The 23,864-nt window shown below is 34.6% G+C and overlaps 1 protein-coding gene across 19 annotated transcripts in view; it reads left to right on the forward strand.

Moving 5' to 3' along the window:
- LOC115211116 (kinesin-like protein KIF13B) overlaps window positions 1–23,864 on the forward strand; it is a 772,943-nt gene that overhangs the window by 336,409 nt on the left and 412,670 nt on the right. For all 19 annotated transcript variants that reach the window (XM_036502438.1, XM_036502452.1, XM_036502447.1 and 16 more), the window contains one exon: window positions 22,704–22,884. In XM_036502438.1, the coding sequence (XP_036358331.1) occupies window positions 22,704–22,884 (181 nt within the window). The remainder of the gene's footprint in view (window positions 1–22,703; window positions 22,885–23,864) is intronic.

The following is a 23,864-nucleotide window of genomic DNA, read 5'->3' on the forward strand; positions in this document are numbered from 1 at the left end:
ATAGATTGATTTTTTTCAGTTATTTCTGTTATCAATATTTTTATTTTTGCATACACTCACACACACACACACACACATATATATATATATACACACTAGCAGAGATACCCGGCGTTGTCCGTGTTACATTCAATTGAAGAATTAGACTTTTCTGTTATATTTTCTCTAATGAACTGGAATACCTATGTTTTAAATTTCATCAAAATTGCAGATGTGGGTTATTTCCCTCTTTACACAACCTAAAAAAATTGTAATCCTGACGCATGTATCCCATACTACTGATCTTTATGCGCAGATTCCAAAATTCTGGTCTTATAGAACCTGTTAAATGGATTTTACTCCTGAAAAATGAAGGTCATGGAGCTCTAAAATGTGGGAGTTTAGGCCCCTATTGGGGGTGGGTCTTAATGTCAACCAGAGAAGTTGAAGTGTTGAGAATATTTTTAACTTGGGTTTTATATCTATTATTCCAATTTCTTTGAAATAGGAAATATATGTTCACTGGGTTTGTAAAAGTGAACAAAGCTACAGGAAACCAAAAGATGAATGATCACAATAAGCAGTCAGCTACCCTACCCTAGTTGTTACCACTCCCCAATGTAGGATTCCTCACCATACAGGTGACAGGCACAGCTGTAAGATGCCTTACAGATCTATAGCAATTGGAAGGGCATGACCCAACTCAAATAAACATGAACAACTGTGTGACCTGAAGGCTATGGGGAAATGAAAGTGTCACCTCTGGAGTTTGCAAATGACCACTATACTGATAGGTAACTGGACAGAATAAATTTACAATCTATAGATGTCATTGAATAACCAGTCACTCATCTGGGAAGGACTTGAAATCAATCTTACCATCTGGGGACTATGTGTGACCCAGTGATAATAAAAAGACTCAAAAGAGGTCTGCAACCAAATAACTTTACTGAACACTTTGCAACTGAATCAGTGGAGGCAAAGATGCCTCTCATTTACTTGACAATTTATGCACCACATTGCAAAAATCACAATCTAAGTATATCTCAAAGCAAACTCTTACATTGTTGTACCATTGAATTACAAATAATGCTCATCTTTTATGCTCAGATGACCCTATAGCTCCCACAAGTACAACTGTTTTCATCTTTGCTTAGATAAAATGACTAAATTGTGTGTGTTAAGTCCCCATGAAGGGGGTCTTTCTAACTTCTAAGAAGATGAAATTTTAGAAATATTACTTTGTGTCTAATATCTATGGTTAAAATTTCATCAACAGCAAAAATATATGAATTTTCATGGGGTTTATGGCTCTTATGCATAGAATATAATTTCCAAATTTCATAAAGATCCATTGAGCACCTAGTTTTGGATCATAAAAAATGACTAAAATTTGGGAGTTAAGGCCCCCAGTAGGGAGTCTTAGAATCCTCATGAGAAGTGGAAACTTTGAGAATACTTCTTGATGTGTGTCAATTACCCATGGTTGAAATTTCATCAACATTGAAAATTTATGAATTTTCATTGGGGTTCTGCTCCCTTTAAGCCATCTCAAATTAAAACCAAACATATTGCATTATACCTGCCCTTATGCATTGAATCTAAGTTCCAAATATCATAAGGATCCATGCAGTAATTTTGGTCCATGAAATTGTATGAAACACACAGCATTACTCTTCTCCCTAGGCTTGGATTTTGTGAAAATGTCTGATATTACAATAGAGAGATATTATTCTTTCACTTTTGACTTGTAATACTGAAATAGTGGAGGAGATATGATATTGCTCTGGGCTCACACTAGGCAAGAAGTTAATTCTTTTGGCCTATAACACTACATGGACCCTAAGTAAGGCATGTGTAAAATTTGAATGAAATTGGTTGTGTAGTTCTGAAGTTTTAGGGATTCACACAAACAGACAGACACACATTCTCATATATATATATATATATATATATATATATATATATATATAATATATATATATATATATAATGTTTAAAAACTTGTGTTGTATTGAATAGCAACACCTTATATAACTGGCTGTACAGTTGTTCAATTTGTAAATAATGTCAAATATTGGTATTACTTCTAATCAATTCTTCAGTTATACAAGGCAGTTTCATCCAGTGTTTTCCTTAGATTAGACTTAGGCCCCAACACCCAATATATAATTGGTTATAATTTTTTTTTGTTTTAATGGAAATCTTTTAAGAATTACACACTTTTTAATGTTGTATTTGAGTTTTTATTATATATATATATATAATGAGAATATACAACAAAACAAAAGATGAAGACGGATGTGTAAACAACAAACAGGTGTATTAGTTTTTAATACTCAGGAAGTGAGAAAGTCTTTTACATTTCGAGCCTTCGCTCTGTGACAGAAAGGAGCACAGCAATAGAGAAAAAAAAGCAGAAAGTACAAAAAAGTTTAGGAAAGTTCAAAAGGTTCAAACGTTGTGGTGTATTGGAGCGATTTCTTATCAATGGAAGAGTCCAGTGTAATCCATAGGTAGGAGAGGTGCAGCCGAAGTGTAGGAGTCCGAGTATTGGAGAGTAGAAAGTCCAGGTAGAATAGTCCTAGAAAAGTTCGAATTGTTATGAGGTGGAGACAGGGTAAAATTGTTGTGACCACGTGAGCATGTAATATATAGTGAGAATTTACAAAAAAAACAAAAGGCAGAGACAAGTATACTTGACAGCTAAACCTACAAGTTTTTTTCATTATCTCTCTGTTTATTTTCTCTTATTCCTTTCTGTTGAAGAGCGTAGGCTCGAAACGTAAAAGACTATTTCATTTTCCCTAGTATAAAACTAATACACCTGCTTGTTCATACACCTGTCTTCATCTTTTGTTTTTCTATAAATTTCAACTATATATAAATATATATATATATATAAATATATATATATATATATATATATATATATATATATATATATATATATATACATACATCATGATTGACTGCTAACTCCAAAAGTTTTTTTTATTCTCTCTGTTTATTTCCTCGTGTTCCTTTCTGTTGAAGAGCGTCGGCTCAAAACATAAAAGACTTTCTTACCTTCCCAAGCATCAAACTAATACACCTGTCTTCATCTTTTGTTTTTCTGTAAATTTCAACTATGTGTGTTTGTGTGTGTGTCACTGCTGGCATAACAACGAGGAGCTATTAGCTTAAGTTCTGTGGCAGCCTTCCTGTGAGAAACAAAGAAGTGGACCACCAAAAGCATTATATTAATCAGTTACTAGGAGACACTGGACACACCAGCCAATAGCTTTAAAATGCCTTAAGTGAGATAGGAATGACATACTCATGTCAGACATTGCAAGATGTTCTTGATCCACTGACACACATGCTCATGCACATGGACATATTATTGGAGTGGATTTCCAACACATACACACACATACATACATCCATACATACTCGTCTTATGTCTCTCTTAACATACCAAATCTCTTGAAGTGTAACTGAACAAGAACCTGCTCTTTTAGATACTTTTAATACCATACCATTTTGGAAATATAATCTATTTTATTTACATGAGGCAAGAACTTGAACCTCTGTACAGTCATTTGATATGTTAGAAATAGAAGTCAAATCTACTTTGAGAGATTTGACTTCTATTAGTACATAAGTACAAGTGCAGTTATGTAATTACAAAGTTTTCATTTCAGTTACAGCATGTCAGATTTTATCCAACTGCACTTTACCTTAGGCAAGTGTCTTTTTCTACCATCTCTTGAAATTGACCAATAGATTGCAAGTGGAAATTGCTGGAAAGAAAATGTGAGGAATCATACTGCTTTTGTGTGTGTGTGCACATGTGCATGTGCATGCATCTTTTGCAAATGTGTTTTGGTGAAATCTCTAAATGCTGATGAAAATATTGAAAATCCTGTGCTTCGCAAATGAAGTATTTGGAAGTATTTGATTAGCCTTGAGCTAGGCACTCCCTTGTTAGCTTTCACTGTCAAAAAATGCAGTGATTAACTTGTTGGAAGCCTGTAACCAAGAACTCTGTTGGTCACAAATGGCAATATAAAATAACAGCCTACAATCTTAAAAATAGGACGGAGACAGACAGACTCTCTCACTGTCTCTCTTTCTCTCTTTCTCTCTCACACACACAAAAGAGAGAGTTCTGGGCAGTGTAATCTGAGATACATTGTATGTTAGAAAATGATATCAGGATAACCCCTGAAATAACTTTGATTACTAATGTGCTACATCAGGACTGGTCAGGGACAAAACTACTTTAACCTTTTGGCATTCAAACTATTCGGTCAAAAGTAATGCTTATTTATTCACATTGTTTTGAACTGATCATGCTTTATTTCATACTTTCTAGATTTTGATAATATGATTGTGTGTTTTTAGAATGACTTTGTAGGGTAGATGTGAGAGGCAGGATCTGGCCAGTTTGAACATAAAACAGGTAGAATATTTTGACCAGATATGGTCAGTTTAACCCTTTAGCATTTAAACCAGCCATATCCAGCCAAAATATTCTGACTCTTTTATGTTCAAACTGGCCAGATCCAACATCTCATACCAAACCTACAATGTCATTCTAAAAATATACAATCACATCATTGAAATCTTGAAACTATGACATTATGCATGATTAATTCAAAACACTGTGAATAAACAAGCATTTCTGAAGCAACATCTTATTAGTTACAGTCTACTTGATTATTAATCTAAAATTTCATAATATTGATTTATATTAAGCCCAGTATGCTCTGCTTTCACCCTCTTCTCCTGCACTGCTTGTTACCTCCCTATTTCATACCATCCACCAGCCTACTCTTGCTTACATTCCTCTACACATCTTGGGTGTATGTCCTTTGTCTGTCTCCTGGCTCACATAGATTGCTGTTATTGTCCTGTTGTCTTGAATATAGGTACCTATCTCAGAATAACAAATACTCCTACTACTAATGCCTCTGTCTCTCAGGTTTCTCACACTGTAAAGAGGATGGCAAGCAAACAGACATGGGATTGTGTAGTCCCTTTAAAAATGCTCCCCTGTAAAGAAGGTTGTTGTGAAGATTCTTTGGTCTTGTTGAGGACATGAGTCCTCTATTGTGTTGGTGCTATAAAAAAAAAGTCCCCCAAAAAATCACCCAGTACACACTGTAAAGTGGTTAGTGTTAATAAGGGCATCCAGCTGCAGAAACCATGCCAAAAAATGAAAGAACTGCAAGATGAGGTCCCTCAAACTGTCTTTGTAAGCAGTACCCCACAAATATATGTTGCCTCTGACTGTGGTGACCTATGCCAACATGAAAACAGATGTAAAATGAAGATGGTGGTGCTGGTGATGACAATGATGGTGGTGGTGGTTGTAGTTAGTGTAAGATATATATGGAAAAGGAAGCACAAATATTTACTATAAAGACAATCAAAGGCTTGTGTAGCTTTTGAATTTATATCAAATGCTACATGGTTTGCTTTTGTTTTTGATTTCTGCATATGCCCTTTAACTTTTTGTGCAAAAATATTGTTTTTATACAAGGTGCAGTCTCTAGCTTGGAAAATTAATCAATAATTTTGTGTTAACCTTTGCAGTCTCCGTATTAGTGATGGAGGTTATTATAGTCTGAATGTATAGTTTTATAGAAAGCACTAGGAAAGAAAATTTTCACACTATTTCTACCATTTGATAATTCATGGTATTTTTTTTCTTTCCTAGTTCTATATTTACCATGATGAATATATTGATGTATATGTTTATTAGAAAGATGTTAATAAAATCTGTCATTTATATAATATTCATTTTAGCAATGTGTCAACCTTTGTTAGTAAATTAGCCTTTGGAAAATACTTTTCTCTATTATTATTCAATATTTGATGTTTTTTCTTTCTTTCTTCTGTTATTGGTCAGGAAATCTATATCTTAGGATATCAATTAACATCTAGAATGATCCGTGCACAGGCTTCTGTTAGATATTCTGGTTATTCTTTGATAATCTGATCAAGCAATGTATGGTTAGAAAACTACACAATTTAATCAGCGTCAGCCTTTTTTTTTTGCTTTGATTTACATCTAGACTCTTAATAAGCTTTTAGCTTGATAGGACTAAGTGACTGTTGTGCAATCCCAGATCAGATCTGATTAAACAGATTCTATGATTAGACATTCCTGTTGTAACAATCTTGTCTTTTTGTTTTAAGCATGGTTAATCCAGGACAACAGCTTTGAAAGTGTCCTTGCTTACATTATCCATTGTCGTTCCTTTCCTAAGATGGTAGCATGTGGTTTGAGGGAATTTGACTGCTATTTCTTACAAGTTGTGCAGCCATGTAAGAATTCCTCATTGGCTCATAATAAGCAGTTTAATCAACTACCTACATCAAATATAGTATATGCTGAGGCATAGCTATGTGGTAAGAAACTTGCTTCCCCACAAAATCGTTCCAGGTTCAGTCCCATTGCATGTCACCTTGGGAAAGTGTCTTCTACTATAGCCTTGAGCCAGTAAGAGCCTTCTGAGAGGATTTGGCAGACAGAAAATGAAAGAAGTCTGCCATGTGTGTGTGTGTGTGTGTGTGTGTGACAACTGACAACTGGTGTTGGTGTATATATGTTCCCATAACTTAACAGTTCATTAAAAGAGCCCAATAAAATAAGTAAGTACCAGGCTTAAAAAGTACTGGGGTTGATTCGTTCAACTAAAATTCTTCAAGGCAGTGCCCCAGCATGGCCACAGTCTGATGACTGGAACCAGTAAAAGATAAAAGATCTGTACTGTACGACCCTACAACCTTTCTCAAGCATTATTAATCAGATCCATAATCAATGAGTATCTTATCTGAATTTTCCAGTGATCTGAATATATTCAACGATCTAAATCTGGTCTTCCTGTTATTGCTTCTTTTAATATATTACTATTATTTACTTGATCAAGTATGGAAGATCATAATGACTGAGATTGCATTTCAAACCAAAATTAGAACCGGGAGAACAATGCTGAAAACAATACAAAGACTTTATCACTGAGTTGTAATTACATCTTCTATCTAACATGTCCGGCTTAATGGCTCTTGATAATTGAGTTAATTTTCTAGTTAGTTTTGGTCATCTCATCTGTGCTGGTTTGTTATTTTAACGATTAAGATTTGAGACGTGTAATCTCTGCTCTTATGACAGTCAAGATTTGTTTGTGGAAAAGCTCAATTGCTGTCAAGTGTTTTACACAAGAGCTCCAGTATTTATGTAATTCATTGATATGTGCAAAAGTTAATGAGGAGATTATTTCTAATAGATGACAGCCAAATGGTTGTAGAAGGACTTCCAGACAATATGAAGTTTTTTGACTATGTGGTTTGCCCTTGCAGCTGATGTTTTTGTAAGGGTGATAATCATTTCCAAAATCAATCCTGGCAAGATTAAAAGTTGGGATTTTAAATTGAAGAGCAACGAAAGAGATGCACTCAATATATATATTTTTTCTTACTCATTATAAAGGCTTAAACATTTCTAATCATAAGTAATAGATAATCATGTATTATAATTCTTTAAATATTTTATATATCTATAGATACAGGAGTGGCTGTGTGGTAACAAGCTTACTTCCCAACTACATGGTTCCGGGTTCAGTCCCACTGTGTAGCTCCTCATGCAAGTGTCTCCTACTATAGTCTCGGGCCAACCAAAGCCTTGTGAGTGGATTTAGTAGATGAAAACTGAAAGAAGCCTGTCATATATATATATATTATATTTGTGTGCCTGTGTTTGTCCCTCCACCATCGCTTGACAACCAATGTTGGTGCGTTTACGTCCTCATAACTTAGCAGTTCGTCAAAAGAGTCTCTCAAATGTTATACTATTGTGATGTGCCTTGAAACAATTGATACCTTGTCTTTTGATACCTTCTTCATTTATTCTTCTTTTGCTGGTTTCAGTCATTGAGAGTGTGGCCATGCAGGGGCACTGTCTTCAAGTGTTCTTCAGTCTATGGTATTTACTTCATTATTCATGTTAGCTATGAAATACAAAATGTGTGCGTGTTTATGGATGTGTATATGTTTGTGTGTCTGTGTTTGTCCCCCCAACATCGCTTGACAACTGATGCTGGTGTGTTTACATCCCCGTAACTTAGCGGTTCAGCAAAAGAAACTGATAGAATAAGTACTAGGCTTACAAACAATAAGTCCTGGGGTCGATTTGCTTGACTAAAGGCGGTGCTCCAGCATGGCCACAGTCAAATGACTGAAACAAGTAAAAGAGTGTGCTGAGAGTTTTAGCCAGACTTTCATGACTGTTGTAAACAGCCCAACCTAGAGTGAAACTACTCTGAGTAGTGTGTCAACTTTTAAAATAATGAATATAGGCATGGCTGTGTGGTAAAAGGTTTCCTTCTCAACTGCATGCTTCCAGGTTCAGTCCCATTACATGGCACCTTAGGCAAGTAAAAGATAAAAGATGATATATATGCCAGACTTTCTCACAGTTTCCCTCTGCCAAACTTCATTCACAAGGAATCAGCTGTAACTGTGATAGAAAGCACTTACCTTGAGTGATGTACAGTGGAATCAAACCCAGAACCTTGTGATTGCAAGGTTAGATGTTTAACACCATAGCCACACCTGTGTTCATTAAACACTATTATACTGTATATATTGTATTTGTTCAAAAATATTTTTGAAATGCTTCATCACTCTTCCCATTTCCCAAATTATTTTTTTAATCTTTCTTCCTTTCAAAAATAGAAAATTTCATTTAGGAAAACAATTTAAATTAACATGTTTTTAATTAGTCGAGTTTATTAATTTGATTCAATGCCAATTCAAATTTGGAGCTTTTCCTATGATAGTTACTTTGAAATTGATTTAATTAATATCTGTAATCAAACTGATCAGGAGCAAATAAGGGAACACTTATGTTTGAAAATTAATTGTCAACCGATGGCTATCCCTTGTTATTCCTGATTGCTAAATTGCTACAATTTTACAAGACATTTTTCTTTGTTGATGAGCAGGGAAGGTAGGAATGTTGTTGATGTTTGTTCAAAGGACATCACTGACTGAGTAGTCCACAGACTAAATGTTTTCCAACTGTGGCCTTCCTGTCTTTCTCCATTTTTATCCTTCTGTAAAGTATTTAAGCAGCTAACTGGAAGGGTCGGTCATTAGCATGTCAAATAAAGGGCTTAGAGGTTATTCTTCCAGCTTTTTATACAGGAGGAATTACAACCGTGTTTCGTGGTCTGCTACCACAACATCTCCTTTATAGGATCCAGTTAGCTCAAGACGTCATCAGGAGGAACCACGTCCGGTTTCAGCCCCTACTCCTCTACTGTTTTGATGTGGCGGGGCCTCCCCTTTCGGCGGTGTCTTCAGCTCTGGTGTTGAGTGCATGTTTTCTTTCTTCTTTTTTCTGTTCCCTGGCCTCTTCAATGTAGCGTCAACGAGTGTCAGCGGGCGACTGACTGACTTGTCAAATTTTTTCCTTTTAAATACCTGCCACTAGGCTCCAGCAGGCAGCCCCAGCAAGTTGTCATGTGACACTGTCTCAAAAACATACCTGTGAGTGCTTTAATGAGTATATTGCAACAATACAGATGTAATATGAAAAGTAAACTTTCCAGGTTTTGTTTGGCAACACTGATAATTTAGTCTTTTCCGAAATGCTCACCAGAGGTGTTATTATTCAAAATAACAGCATCAGTGAGAAAGAAAGTGTATTGTGTGGTGGAATATGCACAAACTACATCATATTCTGAGTTCAAATTCTGCTATGGTCAGCTTTGTCCTTCATTCTTTTGGGAGTTGAGAAAATAAAGTCTCAGCCGAGTACTGGGGATGGTTTAATTGACTTACCTTCTTTCCCCTCAAAATTATTGGTTGTGAACCCTATAATGGACAGCGTCCTGTCCAAGGGAACATTTTGATCTTGGTCACTTACACACCATGAAAACTGAGTAACTGGCCTCTTAGGGGCCAACAAAAAAAGAATATATAAATAAAATATTTAAAACAAGATTATCCAATATATTTTTCACTTGTGTTTGTTTATTTAAGATGTTCGGGTGTGATTTTAGGGTGAGTTGGCTGCCATTTCTAACAGGTCATCTATCACATTGATACTCTGTCATCAGCTCAAGTAAAAATATCATTATTCAACCAAGTTGTTGCTCCTGTTGACTGTAAAATTCAAGAATATATACATAATTACAATCTGTAAAGGCCTGCTTAAATGATGAAGAGGGAAGGAAACTGAAAGTCTTTTGGTGGAGTCCTACGGATACTTGCAGCTTAAATCACTTTGTGATTTGGCAGACAACTTTATTATAGCATATGGTACACGTTAGTTCTTGTGGCACATGCTACAAATTCTTTGCTCAGACAGCTACTTACTGACTTGTACCTTTGTCGGTATTCAACTGAGATTAGTTCCACTGGGTCCAACACAATGAATCTCCATCATCATGAGTAAAAGGTAGCCATGCTTAACAATCAGTTAGCTGTTGATGTTATCCAGGTAAAGGTGGTGTTCCTTGTTTTCAGTTCCTCACTTACCAAATCCCTAAGTTTCCCTGGGAGAAATAATGATTATTTGCAGCTTATACACATCTCTCTCCCTCTCTCCTTCTCCCCATCTCCCATGTATCTCTTTCCCCTCCTATCTCTCCTCTCCTCTTTTTTTGCTACCCCCATTTCTCTCCCCCCTCTCTCTCTCCTTGGATCATTGTTTTTTCCTTTCTTTCCTTTTGTTACATATAGTACAGTCTTTTATTGGGTATGTGTGTATATTCTCTTATTCCTAGGTTGATGTCAGCCACTGGATTGGGCATGCTGGTGTACTCCTTTCTAGAATTTACCCAGCTTCAGAAGTATAAAAGCTAAAGTGGCCATGTGCACAGGAACTGGAATTAGAAGATCAGAACATAAACAAATTATGTTATGTCTGGTGCTCTACCAATCCTGCTTTCCCCCTGCAACACACACACATGTTGCAGCAACAGCATCTCACAAAGGAAGGTTGTAGTTCTCTGAATAAGAACTGACACGAGAGAGAGAGAGAGAGAGAAAGCACTCTATAGTCCAGCTGTATCTTTCTAATGCCAGTGGCACAATGACCTGTATCCAGCCCATGTTGAAAGTGAGTGATGACCGAAGGTACATCCAACCATAAAAATTATGCACGTGCCTAAAATATATATCTCAATCGAAGGAGAGGGGCTTTCTCTGTCCGGGTTGTGAATCCGTGGAATAAACTGCCGGACGAGATAGTGAAGATGCCGACGACCGCTCGGTTCAAAGTCTCTCTTGACCAGAAATGGCCTGAACTCTTTGTATGAACACCCTCCCTGTACATAACTCCATCTCCCCCTACATGGCCTTGCTTTTGCTTTTTGAGCCAAAAAATTAAATTAAATTAAATATATACATATATATATATATATATTATATATATATATATATATATATATATATATATATAGGAAGAATTCACAAAAAAACAAAAGACGAAGACTGGTGGTGTAGACAACAAACAGATGTATTAGTATAATGCTCAGGAAGTGAAAAAGTCTTTAATGTTTCGAGCTTATGCTCTTCCACAGAATGGAACGCAGAAAGAAACAAGGAGAAAAGATAAAGAATGTGTAGTGGTTAGCGATCTGTCATATATAGTCAATAAAACATATATCAGAAAAGAAGCACACTCTAAAAAATAGATCGGTAATTATTACAACAAAAGTTTTATATCTTGGACATAGAGTTACCAAAGGTTTCATATTCACAAAGACAAAGCCTTGTGGACAGCTCGGCAGACAGAAAATTTAAACTTTCTATGTCACAGATGCGAGGAAATTCTCAGAAATCGAAATTTAAGTCTTAATGTAGAAAGTTTAAATTTTTTGTCTTTTTATAGAGTCTGATGAGCTGTCTAAAAGGCTTTGGCTTTGTGGATACGAAACCTTTGGTAACTCTGTGTCCAAAATTTAAATTTCTGTTGTAATATATATATATATTATATATATATATATATATATATATATATATATATATAATGGACTCTCCTGTCATTAATCGATGTATGAGGATTCAACAATTTCTTACTGAACAACCACACAGATGATTTGTTTATAGTGATCAAATGTTTGTGTAGACATATGCTCCCTCCCTCCATCAAATCGATATTATCTGTACAGGTGCAACTGCGTGCTGCATGTCAGATGTCGAAGTGATCGCAGAGCAATGTGAAATGAAGTGCTTTGCTCAAGAACACAATGAAACACCTGGTCTGAGAATCGAACCCACGATCTCGCAGTCATGAGTTCAACACCCTCGCCACTAAGTCAGGCACTTTCACACATGGAAATGTTAATGATTTTCTCTTGTGTTGTATATACCTGATTATAAAGGACTGCTAAAGAAGGCAAGTCCTTGCAAGACCTGTCCTTTGGGGTCATGGAAAAAATTGGAAGTATAATTGCATGCTTGTATGCATATAGATTTCAATATAAATAGGCACAGGCATGGCTGTCTAATTAAGAAGTTTGTGTGGCAACTGCATGGATTCAGGTTTAGTCCCTCTGTGCAGCACTTTACTTGTCAAGTGTGTTCTATTATAGCTCCATGCCGATCAATGCCTTGTGAGTCCATTTGCTAAATAGAAAATGAAAGAAACCCATCACACACACATGCGCACGCATGTGTGTGTTTTACATTTGCACTGTATGTGATGTTGTTGTCACATCTGTTAAGCAATCATTTGCTGACTTTGTGCCTTCAAAGACTTGTGGAATCCCTTACTTGAAAAACAAGCGAAAAGATAACAACAGTAGTTTTTCCACTTGTAAACCTATGTCACAGTAATAATGTATATGTCTAACACATGCTGGCAAATAAACATGTAAGAGAAACAAACACGAGTGTGTGTGTGTGTGCATATTTATGTGTATATATAGGCACAGGCACAGCTCTGTGGTAAGAAGCTTGTTTCCCAACCACATGGTTCCGGGTTCAGTCCCACTGTGTGGCACCATCAGCAAGTATCTTCTACTATAACCTCAGGCCAACTAAAGCCTTGTGAATGGATTTGGTAGGCAGAAACTGAAAGAGCCTGTCGTATGTAATATATATATTTGTGTCTGTGTTCATCCCCATACCCTACCACTGTCGCCATTGCTTGACAGTTGATGTTGGTATGTTCAGGGCTGTCACATGACTTTTAGAAGCCCCCCCCCCCCCGCAACATCTTTTTCCAGGCTTCATCTCTTCAATCAAAATTCATAATCTACACACCTTTATTATATGCAAAAATCAAACATAGTCCCTTACAGCTTGCTGTATTTTAGAATCATCACAGCACTCTGCTGTGATGATTCTAAAACACAACATATAAAAAAAACTAACTGTATATTTTTCCTACTCCTCTGTACATAGATAGATACACACACACACACAAACTTTTGTATGTGTGTGTCTATGTGTGAGTGTATGTGCGCACGCACGCGTTCACTCTCGCATGCCTTGCTTTTGATACAGAAAGAATTTTGTCTCCAGTTTTTATTGCCTTAGGAGGTCAAAGGCAACTGTTCTGGGTACAAAGTGACCAGCTTTTCACCATCAAATAACAACGCCAAATATATATATATATATATATATATATATATGTATTATTCGAAGAAATTCCAACTCTGTCTGTTTTTTATGTTTTACTAGCAGTATCGCCCGGCGTTGCTCAGGTTTGTAAGGGAAATAACTATAAAGCATTTTTAGAGAGTTATAGCCAAAAAATAGCAAAAAAATGGAAAAAAATGATGGTGAATTTTTTTTCGAGATTTAAAAAAGGTAGAGTTGCATCCCCTAGACAATTTGTGGTTCGTATTCCTGATTCTCGACCCCATGTCGAATTTATCGATTTTTTTCAGAACTGGGGGAACTTTTCAAAATTTTCGCTGCGTTAGTTTTGAATTATGACACTGGGCAATGTGTGTGTCAAGTTTCATCAGAATCGGTTGAAAGCCGTGGTCAGGGTGAGGGTACGAGAAAACAGACACACAGAAACACGCACAGACAAACTGCCGTTTATATAGAGAGAGATTTATATTCTTTATAATATTAATGTAGAATATAGAATATATAGTACAAAAAGTATATATAGTAGTATAATGAAATGAAGAATTGATTGTTTTTATTGAATAGATGAAATATTGAATATAAAATATTAAGGGACTAGTATACTTTCTTGCATTAAAGCAGTCTCCAAGGTCCCACGTTGTGACAGGAGTGTTTCAACTGTTGAAACACTCCTGTCACCACCTGGGACCTTGAAGACCGCCTTAATGCAAGAAAGTATACTAGTCCCTTAATATTTTATATTCAATATTTCATCTATTCAATAAAAACAATCAATTCTTCATTTCATTATACTACTATATATACTTTTTGTACTATATATTCTATATTCTACATTAATATTATAAAGAATATAAATAAAACATAAAAAACAGAGTTGGAATTTCTTTCAATAATATATATCCCTCTATACACAATCATACAAACCCCTTTATATATATATACACACTCACACAGATAGGGAGAGACAGGGAAACTACCAGATGTGTGTGTGTTTGGTACATCTCTCTCTCTCTCACTCTCTCTCTCTCTCTCTCTCTCTCAGCTGACCAAAGCCTTGTGAATGGACTTGGTAGAGTGAACCAGATAAAAGCCAGACATAAATATGTATGTATGAATGTGTGTATGTATGCCTGTGTGTGTATGTTTGTATGTATGTATAAGTATACATCCCCTCCTTTCATCACCATCCCTTCTTTTTCTTGTCTTTTTCTTGAAGTTATCCTTATTTTCATTGTTTTGGATTTCTTTCGTTTTCCTTTTATCTCCCTAGGGAATTCACTGGAAAGCTTTTTCCATTTACTTTTCTGTTTCTTTTAAATTTATTTACGGTACACCTTCATATTTTTTCCTCGGCTGTCTTGAAATTTTCAGTTAACATCTTAACCAAAGTAAACAGATGGCTCATCTATGTAAGTTGATCTTAACATGGAGCCCCTCAACCGCAGGGGCTTAGTGATGACCCTGGGTATGTTTAAGTCCTGGTAACTTAGCAGTTCAGCAAAAAAGGGCCGATAGAATAAGTACTAGTGTTACAAAGAATAACTTCAAGGGTTGATTTCTTCAATTAAAACCCTTTAAGGTGATGCTCCAACATGGCCACATTCAAATGTCTGAAACAAGTAGAGGAATAAAAGAACATATATATATGGTATAAAAGAAGCATTGACATTTCAGTCACACCTCAATTTCAACAATGTGTATTCAGGAAATGGCACTGAAGCATGTAACATAGGCCCAACATCACATACAGGACCCAGGGTGAGTTATTGAGGCTTCCTTTGCAGGGTGAGGTCTTGCATAACTATACAATGCAGTATGTGCATGTGTGTATATAATGTCGAGTTAGCTGGGCATCTCCCACTTAAATTACTTTTAATATAGCCAGGATCTCTTCCATCTTGGCATATTTTCATTTTATCTCTTGTCAAACCAAAAACTAATAAGAATAAAATCAATCGTGTCAGTGAAATAAGTTTCCCATGGAAGATTATTAGAAACAGTGGAACGGTCCTCTTCAATACATGCTGCATGGATAGACGGGTAGATGTTGGTGGATAATTTGGGTGGTGATGGATATTAAGCCGAGTTTTTCTCTTGGGGTTTAGTAACATAAAAGAAACTAACTTTTAAGAGCCGAAAATTTTTTTTGTTTTTTTTTTTTTTCTATTTTTCCATTTTTAACATTTATTAATTTTGATTTTTAAACACACATTCTGTTTTGACTTCCATTCTTGTTTTCTGCAAAGAATAGACAATGTGAATAGAAAATGTCATATAATAATGAAAACAAAAGAGATAAAATTAATATTCAGATATTTGATTTCTTGTTTCTGTTTGATCTTTGACTAGAAAGAGTTTAACTATTGTGAATGGTTCTTTCATTTAAATTTGGCATCTTCCATCAATTTGGCTATTTTCAAAAGTTTTGTAAACTTGCTAAATTCATTTATTTCCAGTTTAGTCTACATCTCTACATTATATTGCATTAAATATTTCAAAGTCTATACAATTATCTTGATATCTTAAACAGATTTTCGAAAATTCTGTTTGTTCTGTTAATATAATGTATGCTTATGGATGCATACTCATAAACAACACACACACACATTTTTCTTTGAATAAGATATATTTTTAATTCTTCAGGCTACAGTTTCTTTAAAGCCCTTCAATACAAATAAACAAGCACATACAAAATTTTAATTTCATTTTCATAAATATATATTTTTGTGTGTATGTGTATATAGACACACACACATACACAAATACATACACACACAAATATACACCGAGCTAGTAGACATGTTCCATATGAAGTTTTCTTTCTAATAGCTTCTTCACTTTGCTTATCTTCAAACCTCTCTCTCTGCTTATGTTTATGTATCTGAATGAAGTAATGACAAGAGCATTATTATTACAGTCTGTTTTTTTCTTTTTTTTTCTTTTTACATTTGGTAGTTCCCCCCTCCCTTTCTTTGCAATACAAGATTTACATTTTACTACACATGAGGTAAAAATTTCCACCTATTAAATCTGTATTCTCTTCATATCTTTTTTCGCAAGCCTTTACAACTGGTGTTTCTATTTCTTTTACTTGGATTTCCAATAGAGTTGGTATCTAATCTCGTTTTTGCCAATGTTATTTAGCTTTTGAATCTAGTCTTACTTTTTCAATGTAAACCCATCTATATAAATGTAATTTAAAATCTAAATGTTACAGTATAGAAGTTTCTGACTAAAATAATGCACATATCCTATGGGGGAACTCAGCAATACATGAAGCACAATTCCTTTTACTCTGCCCATTATTATGAATTATAAGACTATTCTTGATAGGTGCTGGTGTGGCCCTAGTAAGGGGTTTGCTTCTCAAACATATGCTTTCATGTTCATTCTCATTGTGTGGTACCTAGGCTAGGTGTCTTTTACTGACTAAAGCTCACTGACTAAAGCTTTTAAAAAAGATTGAAAATATATAATAGAAGCATTGGAAGCAGTGATCCAGCATGGCCACAAACCTGTAGCTAAAACCAATAAAAGAATAGAAAATCTTTTTTAAATAATATTTTCTTGCAAGCATAAAAAATTGGATGTTCAAATGATGATAAGGATGGGGAACTACTTTTAACTTACTTGTGGCCAACTTAGTAAGTAAAGTGAAACTTTAAAAAAGGTAAAAAAAAAAAAAACTAGTGTGGTTAATAAGTTCAGTTTTTGACCATCTGGTTCCACATCCAATTTCACTGTGCAGCAGCACCCTGGGCAAATATCTGCTATTATGTCCTTAGGTTGACCCACGCCTTGTGAATGGGATTTGTTGGTGAAACTGTGAGAAGTTTATCATGTGTGTTTATATTTATGCTGTGTCCCTTTATGTCTTGTAAACTAGCAGTTCAGCAAAAGGAGATCAATGTAATATGTACCAAGTTAACCCTTTTGTTACTGTATTTATTTTGAGATGCTTTCTGTTTCCTTCAATTACTTTAAATATTACAAAGAATTTAGTAAAATAACTTAGTTGTCATTAAACTAGTGTTAGGAACATAAATTGTGACTAAGATTTGGTGGAAGATGAAAAACTTATGAAAACAAGACATTTGTACTCAGAGCCAGAGCCAGTTTCAGCCTGGTTGGTAACGAAAGGGTTAAAGTAAGTACTAACTTCAAACGGTTTATTAAACCATTGGAAGCACTGATCCAGCATAGCCACAAACCTGTAACTAAAACCAATAAAAGAATAGAAAATCTCTTTTAAATAGTATTTTCATGGTTTTTGTTTAAGCTGTAGTATCAAAATATGGAGGACATAGAAAGTGCATACAGACCAAGCAGAACATCTTTGATGAGGAAGATTTCTCAGTATTGTAATTTCTAATCAGATTTTTTTTTTTAATTGTTAAATTAAATATGGATTCTCTTCAACTGCTGATTATTGGTGTTAGTTTCTAGTGAGATTATGGTGTGATCTGGGATTTAAACAGGAACCTCAGCTGCTATTTAAATATTCAAAAACTGCAAAATGCACTGTCACTGAGAGACATTAATTATCTTAATGTTTCTTTTTTGACAATCTTTGTGTATAAACTGAGATCAAGTTTGGTGAAATAACATTTCTCTAAATCAATCTTTTATGAAGTTCTCTAAATTCATAGCAAAAGCAATAAATTTAAAAGATACGATTACATGATATAATAGGAATATTTAGTTCTTGTAATATGAAATGTTGTTGAAGAAACTGTACCATTTTGCGAGGGTAGTGCTATCTTGTTTAATTGTCATGAATCATTTCTGTCTTTTCTGAAGAAGATTAAATGCTAATAAAACAGTTTTCCTGTTCAAGTATAGCAATCAAATTATTTTGGTAGATTTTCTCAACTCAGTCTTTGAAACGACTGTTGACCTTTTCGAAGAGACTTGATCTGACCGTATTTATTTCCTGGTGTAGTTTATAGAGTCGTTCATTACTTTACAATCCATTTTACATGAAAGAAATGTCATAGGGTGATTTTGTGTATATGTCTAAGTGTGGCAGGTATTTAAGGGATTTAGAAATTTCTGTGATTTGCATAGGAACTGTAAAACAGGATATGGTTGAAGTAGTGAAGTCACATAATTTTTCCATTCAATGTCCAAGACAATTGGTTTCAATTTTGTTTGTAAATAGCAGGCAGAGAAGTGGGGATTAAGATACAAAGGATTTATGAGAAGGTTTAATCCTGATAAATATTTACATTTAACTGGATACACATCCCTGACAAATCTTGATGATAAGCACCTTGTTTATAAATGATATAAGTTGTTTGCAAGAGGCGTAAATGTAAAATCTTCAATGGACAGCAACAAAATTAGGCATAACAATCATCCAGGAAGTTACATGATATCTTTGTATTAAAAACACAACTCACAATCTGTCATACACACCCCCTCTATATCTGCATGTTTCAGGTTGGTGTCAAAGGCTTTAGAAAATCATCTCATCTCATGAAATGTCCTTCTTCTGAATATTTTGGAAATTTTGTATTATTTTTTCTAAATTTCTGATTTATACAAACACAAAAGAAAGCTGCACAACCACTGCATTTACAATTTCCATAAACAGTTTTGCATATTGTTGAAGATATTTCAACTTGCCAACTCAGACAACTAAAGAGAAAAATCTCTGATATGCATTTATTTCTCTTTATATGTGCAAGCTTTGTGAAATCCCTTGCTGTAGCTCATTCTTTTAGAATGGCTCTAAATTCACAGTAGATAGAATTCTTTGGGGTTTTTTGGGCTTTTTTTTTTCATTTTTTCTCTCCCAAATTGCACAATTCATCTGAAGCTTCTGTTTATGATGGCTGTAGGTTGCTGATGTTTGCTAATGAGGTTATATATGAATAATGTCTGGAAGGTGATGGAGAGTTTAAATAGCCAAGTGATGAGTGAGAGCTAAGAAGGAATAAGTAACACACATCCATCATAGATACCCCATGACAGTCATCTATTGTCCTTATAAAATAAACTCTGAAAACTTTTAGAGATGGAAACGCACACTGCCAAGCAAATGGCCTTGCACTACAGACCCTTGTGTATGAATAACCACAACTAAAGGCCTCACAGTCGCTACAAATGATAGGCATCACAAACTCTGACAATATTTCATGGTAACTTCACATCAGTGTTACGTTTTTGGATTTGGTTTGCAAGATTCTTTATATGAGTTCATGTGTTGAAGCATATTCTGTTGTGTCTGGGGAGAGTCATTTTCTTTTTATGCCTTATAACACACTCACCGGTAAAATTTCCACTTGTTTCTTATTTTTATTTTCCTAAAATTTTCGTTGCTTCTTGCAACCTTTTCGATAGTCTTGACTATAATTCACATCAGTGACTTTACGTCTATCATTGCCAAAATTGCATCTGAGAACCTAGTTAGGATTCATCTTCATGGCCAGGAAAACAATTCCTCCCTGATCAGCTGATGACTCTTATAAAGCTCTAGCGTGTTCCACACTAAACCTCATGTATTTAATATGATGCTGGTAAACACATCTATACATTAGTGTACACACACACACATCCACATTTTTAAAAAATACCAATCTAGCTGAATGTCAACATCATGCATCAACCCAATCCAACATCTAATTGTTAATTTATTGCTTTTTCTCTGCACCCATTCTACGACTAAAAATAATATCTGCTCCTTTTAAAACCCCTATCCAAGCCCATTTGTTGCACCCAGCTCTCTTTCTCTTGTCTTCTCTACTAAGATCTTCCTTTAAATAATTTGTCCAATCATATCTTTAAAACAGCATTATACTCTAATTCCTTCTCTCACTACATTTTCCTTCAAGATGTTAGTCAGCCTGTAGAAATCTTTAAAAATCAAACATCAGCTATTCTGATCTCACCTGAGTTTACAAATGTCATAGATGCTGCCCTCCTCCTCTAATTAATAAAGAAGGGTTAGGATTAATGACATATGGGAACTCATTAGTGTAAAATCTTTCCATAATATCTTCATTCCAAAGGTGCCTTAGTCTTTGGTTTCAGTTACATTTTATTGAAGTTTTCAATAGCATTCTGTGACTGGTCACCTTTCCCTACGTCAGAAAAATGGTTCTTCCTTCTTTATGCATATTTTCCTGTTGCATTTATTTCCTTTTCAAGATTGGTATTTAGCTCTAGAACATGCAAGTGGCCGAGTATTCCACAGACACATAGATGATAAGGTTGTGAATTCAATTTCCAGGAGTGCAATGTGTCCTTGAACATGGCACTTCATGTTGCTCCAGTTCACTCAGCTGACAGAAATGAGTAGTCCCTATATTTCAAAGGACTAGTCTTGCTATATTCTGTGTCTGCCTAAAAATTATGTTAAGGGTACACAAATCTCTAGAGTGCTCAGCTACTTGCATCTTATTTTTACAAGGAGGCTGTTCTGCTAATCAGATTTGCTGGAACCCTCATCGACTTAACCAACAGATGTTAGTTATTTATTATTCAAATTTACAGAAAACAAAAGATGAAGACAGGTGAACGAGTGGCAAGCAGGTATATTTGCTAGTTATTTTAGCTCTACAAAATGTAGGAACTTTTGAAATTGTTAAAAAAAAAAACAACTTTTTAATCCTTTTCTGATGATATTTCTAATGAAATTCACTACCTCTGTTTTAATTAATGTTTAATATTTTCGATTAATATTTAAATAATAAAAAAATTGGAGATAATTAGTAAACTAATTTCTTTATTTGTAAGTTTATGTTTGGAACATGATAAAAGATTCTTACATGAAATTCTAAGGATTTGTTTTAATTTTCATATAAACACTTTAAAATGGAACTTTAGTTTCAAGCGTGTTGGTATCATAAGGGTTAATTAATCAGAGTTGTATACCAGTGGAAGGAAATAAAATATATTTATGACTTCATCATGCATTGATCAGTTATATGTAATCTATTTGCTGACAACTGAGAATTGCATTATTCTTCCACCAATCAACATCGTTTAACATCCATTTTCCATGATGTAATGATAATAAAAATAATGAGCCATTACTTTAATCAAGGCAGAAGTGTTGTATAGCGACAAATAACAGTTAGTATTTTCTGTACCAGAAGGAGAGATTTGGCTGTTATCTTTAGCAAGTTGAACAATTACATAGGAGCTCTACAGGATCACACAACTTGTGACAAATAGCAGCTAAATTTTCCTCCAGTCAAATACCACCATATTAAAACAATGAAGAGTATACATTATATAATATAATAGTATGTGTCTTTCAAAAGATGTGATGGTCGTGACTGGAATGCCTTTAATCATAGATTTATTGCCTTTAACCCTTCCGTTACTAACCCAGCTAAAACCAGCTCTGGCTCTGAATACAAATGTCTTGTTTTCATAAGTTTTGAATTAAAATTTTCCACCAAACCTTAGTCACAATATATGTTCCTAACTCTAGCTTAATGATAACTAAGTTATTTTACTAAATTCTTTGTTATATTTAAAGTAATTGAAAGAAACACTGAGCATCTCAAAATAAATGCAGTAACGAAAGGGTTAATCAAGACTGATCTAGGGAAACAAGATTTGAACTTAGGATCTAGAGAAACAAAATTAAATGCAACAACTACAATACTTCATTTTCTTTTATTTTGTTTCATTTTATTTTCCAATTTGACATAAGCTATAAGATATATATATATATATATATATATTTCATATACATTGAAGACAAGATATATATTTCAAAATATTTTGAAGAAAGGATATATCATCATCCAGAAATTTTAAATAGTAAACATATTGAAAACTGTGCTTTTTTTTCTTCTCCTGTCTCCATAAAATGTAATATTGTAAGAATTCTAATTATTGTGCATAAACTTTATTGAAAATGTGAACTATAAAAGTGCAATGGCATAAATAAAATGGCTTCTTTATTATTAGAGATTATAGACAAAAAAGAAATTACATTTCCTATCTTACATCTATTAGCTTTCAGTTGACTTTGACTTTTCTTTTAGAGATTTTTATTTTGTTTTTACATATTATACACCTATGTGTGTGTGTGTGTGTGTTTTTGAAATATTTAATTTTTTTGTTCATCTTTTTTTCTTCTTTTTCTCTGTCACTAGGTTCTGGCAAATCATATACTATGATGGGAACAGCAGACGAGAAAGGAATAATACCTCGTTTGTGTGATGCCCTTTTTGAGAAAATAGCCACAAATGATGACCCTGATTTGACCTACAAAGTAGAAGTATCATATATGGAAATATATAACGAGAAAGTTCATGATCTTCTGGATCCAAAAGGGTAAGTAAAACAAAATGGAGACTTATTAAATCAATTACTTTTCAATCCTGCAATAACGTAATCTGAAATGGATTGTCTCCCTTACAATAGCTGCTGACCACTAGGGGCAAACCATGTATATATAATCTCCATTTGTTCTTCAATTATTATGGTGTTTGATTTTAAAGGGTGGAGTCCTGCTTCTGTTTCATTGTTATGTTGTTGTGAACAAAAGCATAAGATTACTGATAATAATAGAAACGCTAATAACATACAATCAATGAGAGGATAGGTAAATAGACGCTAAATGTAATAAAGAAGAGGGGGGAAAATATATAACATAGAAACAATTTCAAAAAATGTAACATTAAAGGTGTTTGTGGGCGTTTAGAATCTCACAGCACATAAATGTATGGTGTTATATTTGTATAAGCAGCATGTTTGGCTCTTGGTTTGATATGAGAATCAACATACATCAAAGATTATTGCTAAATCCCTTGTTCTTCGTGTTTGTCATGGAAACATTGACATGGGAGTTCAGGCATGAGAGCTCGTCTATGTTAATGCCGCTACAATAATTAGATGAATCCATTAAGCCCAAAGATTGTATACAAGTTTGATCTCAAATCAAAGGGCCTTCACATCCCAAATTTTCCTGCAGTAAATATGACACTATGCTCCAGAGCACAGGGTCCAGTAAATGGCCTGTGTGCTGTTTTTCTGGATGGTAGCAGTAGTGGTGGTGATGGAAACTGTGCAATAACTGTCTTCTGACATTGGTGGTAGAACTGCGGCTCAGTGAAGAAGACTCTGTACAGTCATTTGACTAGCTAGAAATAACAGTCAAATCTCTCTCAAACTACACACTACTGTTGAAAAAAAAAAAAAAGAAGACACTGGATAATGCTGTCCTTGTTACATTGGATGGTCATGGTTAGAATTCCTTTAATTATAGGTCTTATTGACCTAGGCTAATTTAAGGCTAAACAACAACCATTAAG

The sequence above is a fragment of the Octopus sinensis genome, linkage group LG4 (assembly GCF_006345805.1).
Source record: "Octopus sinensis linkage group LG4, ASM634580v1, whole genome shotgun sequence".
NCBI classification, from domain to species: Eukaryota; Metazoa; Mollusca; class Cephalopoda; order Octopoda; family Octopodidae; genus Octopus; species Octopus sinensis.